Consider the following 10,619-nt stretch of genomic DNA (forward strand, 5'->3'; position numbering starts at 1 on the left):
CAGGGAGGAGCTGAGCTCGATCTGGTGGAGGCCAAAAAAAAAAGAATGTTTTTTTTCATTTCAAGTGACTTTTTTGTAAAATATTTGATCTCTTCAGCAAAAGTAAAAGCGGGGAGTAACATGTATTATTCAAGAGTAGTTTTAATATGAAATCAAGTGCTTAACAGTTATATTAATCCTCTTATTTAGAGTCTGTGGAGATTATCCAAGTGATGAGGTCTCTGGAAGGACAAAGTCAAAGGCAACTGTCGGTCCAGCTGGGTCCATCACTCATCACCATCACTGAGCCAAAAGAGTTTGTTCTGGAAGTTGACTTTTCAGATTTGAAAGTGTTTTTTTAAAAAAAGAGAGTTTTTGAATGGAGTTCGATAAAAGCTGACATTTTGAGGCTCAGCATTGAGGTTGAAGGAGGGCCCTGAACCTGAAGGCTGGAAACCTGAAGATTAATTTGAGATGAAGCTCAGCACTGTGTGTTAAGTCATGAGTCTGTCATAAAAATGTGTTAATTAATTAAATAAAAGTAACAGGCTACTTAACGCAGATACATGTCACATGCTGTGACTGTTATATGATTATGTTTGATATCATTAGATTATTATTACATATATTTATGTAAAAGCAGGATTTTACTGTTGCAGTCAAGCTCATTCTGTAACTAATAACTAACTAACTATTACTTTCATTATGGATTAATCGATCAACTCTTCGGTTTGCAAAAATGAGTACAAGCCTCAAAAATATTAAAATAAAAGCAGCAAATCCTCTGATTGTGAAGCTAGAACCACCAAATTGTTTAATTCATTAATTGATTTTCTGACAATCGGCTAATTAACTAATCAACTAATCATTTCAGCAATACTTATACAAACCATTACATATTTTAATTCAAGTACAATTACCTCATTTGTACTAATATTCAATACTCAAGAGTGTTAAATGAACATTGTGACAGTATTTAATTGTGATACACTGGTTTAATTAGAAAATGAATCCATTTTCAGCTGTGTATTTGGGATAAATGTACATCAAAGTTAACACATTCCATATCTGAACCTATTCACATGGAGTAATGTCCAAAAATATGTGCTTTCAACCAACTTTCCATGTCTGAAATTGTGGGAAATGGCTAATAATTTGGGGCATACATATACATGATTTGGCCCAAATGAATGCATGGCAACTGGACCTTAGTTACACTCCTCATTATTAGGCTTAAAGGCTTCAAATCATGCAGCATTTGACTGACCACACCCTCAGGAATGTCTGTTGTTACCGACCAGGGTCATGTGTTAAAACTAATTTACCTTTTTCGTTATATGATTTAAGCATGAGGTGAATAAGCATGTACTATTATAGTGATTAGAGGGGAATTTAAGCACTCTGGTGTTGGTAATACATGGACTACATTTGAAGGGAAAAAAGGCAGCCCTGCCAGCTGACTATACGGGACCTTTAATGCAGCTGCAGCTCTTCATTCAGATGCTGAGTGGAGCAGCGGATGACCGGAGGAGGGGACGCTTTTCTAGGGAAAACCACACCACAGCTCTTTTTCTAATCGCATTTTTGAAAGCCCACTTTGATGCACACTGAGGGATTTCCGCCGTTACTTATAGTATTTAGCTGGGGAAGCGCTGCCCTGGATGCAGACTGAGCGGATTGCGGCATCAAAGCGTCCTGAGTGATCGGAGCTCAGCGGCAGCAGCAGCAGCAGCATCTCATTGTATGAAATGCGTCACCGTGATCCTGTTCTCCCATTTACACATATCGGCTCTCCACTCACGGACTGTGCCCCGTACTGACAATTTCACCAGGTAAGGATTTCTCTTTTATTTGAATGTTTTAGCCTTGATATGCAACAAATGCAGACATTGTCCTCTAACATGTTAAAACGCTGCGTGGGGTGCAGGAAAATATCTGTTTGGCTAAATCTTGTAGGCCTTCACAATTTTAATAGATGATTTATTGTCCGAACATCTTATATTCATAGGAGCGTCCGTTTTTCTAACTGAGCATATGCTCTATTAGGGGCTGGCAGGTTTTTATCTCACATTGTGATTTAATGGTGCGTATGGTAATTGTTTCAGATTATTGATGTAGCCTGGACCGGTTAATGAGGACTGGTGGGCGGGTTTCTGATTGTTCCGTCTCTCATGTGTGCTCTTTTCGGTGCAGGTAACCACATGCGCGGGCCGGTGTCACCGCGCTGAGCCCGGAGAGCACGAAGGGTACTGGGGTCAGAGAGACAAGAGTGGCCGGGAAAGGTGGACCGGATGACAGCCAGAACCTCCGAGGCCTCGGGACTGTCGGTGCCGCTGCACCGCTGTCACGGTGGTTCCCAGGCCAATAACGACACCTCCTGCGCGGAGCAACTCAGCTTCTTCTCGCCGCTCTCCTCCACCCTCGCGCTCCTCGTGCTGGTGGCCGTGCTCGTGGGGATCGTCCTCGTGTCCCTGGCCACCTTCCACTTCCACAAGAGGAAGCTCCGGAACAGGAAGATCCAGCGCGCGCAGGAGGAATACGAGCGCGACAGTCGCAGTCCCGCGCGCGGCGGCGGCGGCGCAGGGGCGAGCGGGGAGACCGCGAGGCCGTGCGTCATCGTGCGCCCGGTGCGATGTGAGGAGAGGCTCTCGTGCCAGAGCGCGGCGGAGAGCGTGGACGTCGCCTGCACCGGAGACCAGGAGCTGCAGGAGCCAGCTCCTCTTGACTGTTAACTTCAGGGAATGAGACTGTGGAATAAACAGGAAAAGCAATAAGGCACAAAGAACTCCCACACCCATCTCTGCTGCTTGTAGATTACTTAGAAATGCAGAATACTAAGCAGAATAGTCAGCCTAGAGGTAGTGGCAGTAGTACTACAGTGGCACATTGGATAGCTATGTGGCCGCACACCTTCTTATAGTATTTAGCCAACCGGTAATTCCTTATGGGACTGTATAAAGTATTTGCCTGCTTTGACTTTTGGACCTCTTCCTCTCCCTCTGCCTAAAACGTTGTTTAAACCCTCAAAGATGTTTAAACTTTAAATCCTTCCTGGGATGTGACACACAGTTGTGTTAAATTATTAAGAGTTTGGTGACACAACACAGACCATAATGGCTCGCTGATCTTCCTTGGCATGTCTCTCTGACACACTACCAGTATGTAGTTAGACTATAATGGATGTTGTGGTGCTGTTAGGCAGTGCAAAGCTGCATATAGGCTGTAGAAAATGGCTTATTTGTTTGCATAGTATTTTTTCCTTAAATTAAGTGACTTAGCATATTTGCCTAAAGTACTGTCCTCCAATGTCTGTTAGACATCTGTAGGTAGCTCTAGTTAGCCTGACAGGATGCAAGACTTTTTGCTGTAGTAATGCACATAAGATTTTTTTTAATGTGTCAGATAGTATAGCGCTAATACAGTATTTTCATTTTTGAGTATTTATAATGTATTCTCTGACATGTAATAAATTGAGAATCCAACAGAGGGTTCAAGCCCGTCTTTTTTTATTTTTATCCGTCATATTGTATCATAGTGGGCCTAATAGAAATTCTGTGTCATTTATTATATGAATTCACTGTAAATGTATGCCATTATGAGAGCTGGAATGTTTTACAGTAACATCATCTTTCTGGAGTTCATATAATCTGCCTTATCAAAGGAAATATGTAATATTCTAAGTTTATAAATAAATACTTACCTTATGTTAAACCTTTTGAATGTGTCATTAACCTTCACCACCTGAATACGACTATCAGTATATTGAACTGACTGGTAAAAAGATGCAATATACGTGACATTATATAATATGCAAATGTTTGGATGGATTTTCATTACGTCACAAATGACCTTCCTAGGGGGGATCCATAGAGTCTGCGTAGGGTCTCCTGCATTTAAATTACCAATGTATGACTGCTTACACAATTTCTATGGCATATATAGAACCATGTAGATATACTGTCACTACACAATCAATTGCATATAGAACAACGTCTACTGCGTGTAGACTCCATTATTCTTTCACTGTGATTTATTGACATGAAGGTTATCCATAGAAGTACCACCCTTAATCTCAACATCCCCCCATAATGGCGCCACAGCCTGTCTTACTTGAGGTCAGTGGAAGTGAATCAGCATCAGTCACTGTGTTGGCCAGGTACCAGGACACCATGTTCCTAATTGTCCCCAGCAAGAAAAAAGCCTGGGAATATGAAGCAGTCTTTGGCACAGCTCCAGCCCTGGAAGATGCACTGACAGACTGCCCGTCTATCTATATCTCATTGGCATAAGTGCAACAGAACGAAACCATTTATCCTTGCAGGGAAATTGGAAGTAAGTCAACAAAAGATGACTAATGCATTTTACATTCAGACTTATGCTTGCTTCAGAAATGTATATATATTAGGATTGGAAACATGTTTTCAGGATAAAAAAACAAAAAAGGGATTTTACGGAACAATACCATAATAACTACTATGAATAATTGTGGGGGGTTGGTTAAAGTAAGGTAGGATAAGTGATGAAGTTGGCTGTCGGTAGCAAAGGATGGATCTGAGTGACTAGGGATGTCAATGGTGAATAGATAGATATTGGCATTTAGAGATGGATGGTTGGATGGAGGTCAGTGGCTGGGTATGGGCAGTAGTAAGTGGCCAGGAGATGATGGGGTCAGGGAGCTCAGTAGAAAGGTACAGAAGGAAGTTAGTAGCTAGGAATGAATGAAGCGCAGTGGACAGGATCACTGGGGGACCGTGACTCGGGATGGATGGAGGCTCAGGGCCAGAGCTGGTCAGGGTATTGGAATCAAAGGAGGTCAGTTGCTAGAAATATATGACACAAGAAGATCAATGGCTAGGAATCAATGGACAGCAGTGGCTTGGAATCAGTGGACAGTGGCTAGGCATGGAGAGAAGTCAATGGCTAGGAATCATTAAAAGTAAGTGGCTAGAAATGGCTGGAAGTCAGTGGCTGGGGAAAAAATGGAGGTTAATGGTTAAGAATGGATAAAAGTCTGTGATCAGGAAACGACAAATGACACTGGCTAGGAATCAGTGGGGATGAGTGGCTAGAAATGGAGGGAGGTCAGTGGTTGTTAATCAGTGGAGGTTATTGGCTATAAATCATTAGAGGTAAGTGGATAGGAATGGATTGAGATCCGTCTATAGGAATGGATAAAAGTCAATGACTAGGAATGGAAAATGTCAATGGCTAGGAAACAGTGGAGGTCGGTGGCTAGAAATAGATGGAGGTCTGTGGTTGGGAATCACTAGAAGCAAGTGGCAAGGAATGGATTTCCTTTTTAAAAACTGCAACCATGACTTTTTCGTAAACCTAGCCAAGTAGTTTTATTGCCTAAACGTAACCAAACTGTGAAAGTTGTACAATATTTAATATAACAATATAATAGTTTAAAACTTCAACTGTTATGTTTTCAGTATAAGGACTTGTTGATCTCCTGACACCAGTGGAGCTCCTGTGGGTCATGTTTCGGGGTAGAAACAAGTATAGGCTGGAGAACTTCAGAGGGCAATGGTTGGAAATATGATGAAGGTCAATAGTTGGGGATATATGAAGTAGGACTGCTATTGCTACACATATAGAGCTGCATTGGAAAGAGAGAGATGAAGACAGAGACTTTTGTGTGACTTAAGTTTGCTCTGGGAATAGCCCAGTTATTGTGTATAGCCTAATTTAGAATTAATGAGGTCATTTTTCAGGGTTTTGTTGTCCCACAGGGTTTTGCTCCTCAGTGCTGCAGACAGACTTTGCAGGGGACGTTGGATGGCCAGTGAATAGATTAGGTCCTCTGAGCCTGTTTATTATAGCACTATTATGGTTGAGTGTAACTGTGTGTCACCTTAGGAAATTGGTCTTGAGTTAGTGCAATTTATAAACATTTAAATAGGATCACATAATCTAGTGCAAAGATTTGGTGAGTATTTGTGATGCCAAGTGAATAAAGTTTTGAAAAGAATGATAGTGTAAAAATAAAGTTTTTTATTACCGATTTACTAGCTTTCTCCTGTGCCAACCCCCAGAACAAAGTTTGGATTTTTAACCCCGTTATTGCTAGGGATATGTGTTGAATTGATTTTGCCTGATAGCAAACAGAATTGTCAACTCGTTCCACTCTGTTTCCATCTTCAGTCTGGCATTGCCTTCGTTCTGTAAGATTTCTGTGAAGGAGGGGAATTGGATATTTCCTAACCAGTCACTAGAGGTCAACGTATTTGCCTGAATCTACCATCATTTTAAGTTGAAACTGATGAATGGCCTTGCCAACTATTGGTTTTGTTTGGGTTTTAAGAGTTATGCAGAGCAAGTTTAAATTATTATCAATCGCAGCCACCATAGTTGTTATTACTCCTTGGTTCTGGCACAGCTCGACAAAAGCGTTAATCCTGCTCATTGGAACAATTGATTTTCAACTGGGAAATCATTGTTTAAGGTCATGATGCCAGACTGATCAGTCAACTCTGTGAAGTGGGCGGACTTATGGGTCTGGACTCGGAATTGATTGGTTGTACCTTGTCTTTTTGAGACAAGATTTAGACTGTTATTTCTAAAATAATTTTTCAATCTAATCTGTTGAACACACACAGCGTTTGCTATTTTTACCTCTCTTTTCAAACTGTTTTTTCAGTCCTCCAGACAACCATTGATTTCCTATCATTTCTTGGAACTATGAAGATCAACTTGCAGAGGCTTGAAATCTTGTTGAGTTGGCATTCCTTGGTGGGGTTCACACTCAGATTTCTTCTTTGTTGTTTGAAAAATAGTCAGAATGGTCAAAATGTTCTTTTCAGTGAAAATAAATCAGCAGGATCCTTTAAATTATAACAAGAACAGGGAGTTTTTTCTGCACAGCAGGTGGTCAATTGGAGGAGACTGAAGTGAGGCTTGCAGATTTGGGCCTCCTCCAAGTGACGGTACTCCACTCAGGTTGTTCCTACAAGGCTTGGCAAGTAAACTACTGGGTGCACCAATTAATTGGTTTCCGGTTGCACTCAATATAGAACTAACACCCTGCCAGGAGCCTGCCAACCTGCCTGCTGTGGAGCATCGCACTCCAAAGGGCCACACTTAAACAAAAGCACCATGCTTGAATACAAAATATTTCATAAGGTGAGGGGATGAATCAGGCCAGCATTCAGTTACAGCTTACTCATATTGATGAGACTTTGCCCTCCACTTTACAGCCCACTCTGATTATTCTACTGAGTTGCATTAGCAGATTGGTTCTGCACTCTATATCTCAACTCAAAGCGATGACAAGTGACAGTTCACTGTCAGGAAGAGAGGACACCGCTGCTCCTATTCTCACCCCTGCTGTCAGGTTTTCGACGTGGATGATTTGTCACCACCAGTGTCTGTTTGTATGCTTCATTACTGCAGGTTCAAGCTGTGTCTGTGAGGGTACAGTACCAGAAACTCAGACAAGTACCTCCACTGTTCAGTCGGCCAGAGAGGGAATAACAGATAAGCCGTATTCAAAGCTTGTATCATTTCTCTGTGGTGTAATCTTTATACTTCTTGTTGGAGCTTTTGAACAGATCCTCATACATTTAGTTGTCTACCTCTATTCTCCTGTCATTCACATAAAATTTAAAAACCATTATTGACGCAGCTATTACACACATCACTGCAAGATGCAGCAGTTCATAGGTAACTTGGGGATTTAAACTGGAGTCATAAGGAGTTTAATAAATGTATGAATGTGACAGAAATAAAACCTCACTTTGTTTCCCAGTAGATTTAGCCATAGCCAGTTATGTGGCTCTCTGGATGGCAATATCAGCCCAACACTTTGATCCAGATGGAAGTATCTCATTAAGTTTTGGATGGATTAAAGCAAAATTACATAGAATAAATATTTTTGTGTGATTTAGCCCCCCTACAGTTTGAGAGTGCAATTCTTTCTCCACCACTGTCGTAAATATGAACAGCTGTTGATGTCTATTTGTTATGCTTGTATTAGTTACAATTAAAAAATGTTGAAAACTTAGTATAGTTAGCCGGCTAATACCACTTACCAGTCCAACAGCAGGAAGGCCAGCGTGTCGTCTGTCTGCAGTCTGCCATGATGGACGTAGAGCAGGGATTCCCAAAGTGTGGTGCGCGGACCCCCAGGGATGCACTAACTGCTGCTAGGGGGTGAGCGAGATGAAAAATGTAATGCGGTCTGATAATTACACAATTGCATTTTTAAAAGACGTGTAAATAAACATTTCCTTTGTAAAATGTAAAATCAAAAACTGTAATATTAATTAATAAATGCAGGCTATTCAAAATGCACTTCATCTTAAAATGAAGCGTAGAAGAAGTTATCTTCTTCCATTTTTCCAACATGTGTTATGATGACGGGGTTGTGTAACCTCCACAGTCATTTAAACTTGCTGCAATTTTTGTTCAACGTGGCTCAAAATATTATAACATTTTCCCCAACTTATCTGCCTCTGATCCTGAGCCTGTCATCCATCCTCTTACTCTTAAAAGTGGAAGCTTGATGGGCATCCCGGTGGCTCACACTGGTAGAGCGTGTACCATTAAGGCTGAGTCCTTCCTGTGGCGGACCCGGGTTTGAATCTGGCCTGAGGTCCCTTTGCCGCATGTCCTCCCTTCCGTCTCCCCCTTTCTATCTATCACTTTCAATAAAGCAAAAATGCCCAAAAAAATAATCTTAAAAAAAAAGAAAGTGGAAGCTTGCGCATATCTTTATTGCATTATTTTGAAACTGTGTTTCAGATGAATTCAAATGTGATATGTGTGTTCTGGTCATCTGAGCATGATTAAACATGCCGCCTTTAATATGGCTATAAAAAAGCTTGTTGCATTTTGTTTTTTTGAAGGTGTGGGGGATTGAGGGTGCGTCAACCCGGCTGGGACGTAGAAGGGGGTGTGCAGCTAAAAAAGTTTGGGAACCGCTGCCGTAGAGGATGGGGAACCCCATTCTGTTGCCCGTTAGCCCAGGCTCCAGTTCAGGCACAACAACTGAACATGCTGACCACAACGACAGCTAGCAGCAGTTGGCGGTTAGCTTTACTTTAGCAACAAGTAAAACTTTCGCTCCATTAGGAAACTCCTAAATCACAGAGTTGAGACAGAGGACATTCATTAATCTAAATATGACTCAAAAAACAGTGACAATACTGGTGGTCTGTTTAAGTATTGCAGCAGTTTATACCTGCACATGAAAGTTGCAAGAACTGCTGTTTGGAGTTCAAGTGAGAATGGCTACATGATCCCTATTACAAGTCAGTGAAGCATCAGAATGATATTAAAGCTTAAGTTAGATTAAAATAGTTGCTTTAAGATAGCATTTTAAACTAGAAAAATTCCTCTGGGGAAATTCTGAAAGGGCCACAGGGGCTACTGCCGGTGTGTGTACACTATGATGAGATTCAGAGATTTCAAACTATGCCCTTTGACCTAAAAATGTGTGAGTGAGTGTGTGATTTGTGTGTGTGTGTAGCGAAAACCGCAGTTACCTGTGTGTGTGTGTGTGTGTGTGTGTGTGTGTGTGTGTGTGTGTGTGCGTGCGTTTGAAGCATGTGTATGCATGTGTGAGGAGTGTGCGCACTTGCGCGCATGTGTGTGTGTATCTGTAACTGTAATCACATCAAAGATCAAAGGCAATCAGATCAAAGCAATCAACAGAATTAACTGACACCTGCCAATGTCCCGGAACATTGAAAGGCTGGAATTTCTGGCCTCGAACAGAAAGCATTTTTGGCAAAACCATAATACCTATCATTGATCCGATTTCACTTTGAGCGTCCTGAGTTCTTCCTGAACGTCTACATATGTTTGTTTTTTTTCAGAAAAATTAAAAAATAGCTTTGTTAGAGCGATCTAAAAAAACTGTTCCATCTCCCCTTTTCAGAAATCTTCCTGCGTTTTTAATATGGGAGCCAATGAGGCTGTTGGTGCGTGTTGGTGGCGCATCTGTGCGTCCTACGCCCAAACTATAACTCTGACAGCTTTACCAGAGGATTGTGAGGGAGAAGACAAATTTTCCTATGTTTTTATGTATAAATTATTTCTGTAGAGTGGAATTTGGGTCCTTGAACACAGTTTATTAGCACTGGTCCCATACAGCTATTGCTGTATGGGACCAGTGCTCGGTGCGATTGCCCCGTGGCCCTTTCCAGTTAATTTCCTGGCAACCAGCCAATTATATTTTTACATTTCCTTTTTACAAGAGGACACCTTTCGTTTAACACCCACCTTGTTTAAAAAAACAACGACCCTTTGGATCAACTCTTGGGCATTGTGGAGTCTGTTACTATACATGTGCACCTACTTTCACATACAAGTAAATAATCATGTGATCCAAACAAATTAGACAGATAAACATAAAATAAAAAATCTATTATAGCGTTAACATCGAAATTGTATTGATTAAAGCAAGCTCTGTTTTCTTAAAGACTGAAACTCAAAACTAATGTGTGATGAGAGGCTAGGACAAATACACCCCCATATATTTTTGAGTCACTGGGACTCCAAACAGTGCTATGTACTGTGAGTACAGCACCAAACAACACGTTGTTTGCTGCAAGATGGCTCCTGTTGAGGCCCACCACTGAAGGTTCCTGAAGTGGAGAGGGGCTTTAAGATGAGATAAACTGATGGATGAGGCT

At 41.4% G+C, this 10,619-nt stretch overlaps 1 protein-coding gene across 1 annotated transcript; it reads left to right on the top strand.

Moving 5' to 3' along the window:
• The first annotated feature begins 1,298 nt into the window (after positions 1–1,298).
• Positions 1,299–3,695, top strand: LOC131986727 (uncharacterized protein C11orf87 homolog). Its single transcript, XM_059351823.1, has 2 exons — positions 1,299–1,811; positions 2,173–3,695. Exon 2 carries the CDS (start codon positions 2,271–2,273, stop codon positions 2,709–2,711), a length of 441 nt encoding a protein of 146 aa, XP_059207806.1. The 5' UTR covers positions 1,299–1,811; positions 2,173–2,270; the 3' UTR covers positions 2,712–3,695.
• Positions 3,696–10,619: the final 6,924 nt, after the last annotated feature.

This window comes from Centropristis striata, chromosome 15 (assembly GCF_030273125.1).
Source record: "Centropristis striata isolate RG_2023a ecotype Rhode Island chromosome 15, C.striata_1.0, whole genome shotgun sequence".
NCBI lineage: Eukaryota > Metazoa > Chordata > Actinopteri > Perciformes > Serranidae > Centropristis > Centropristis striata.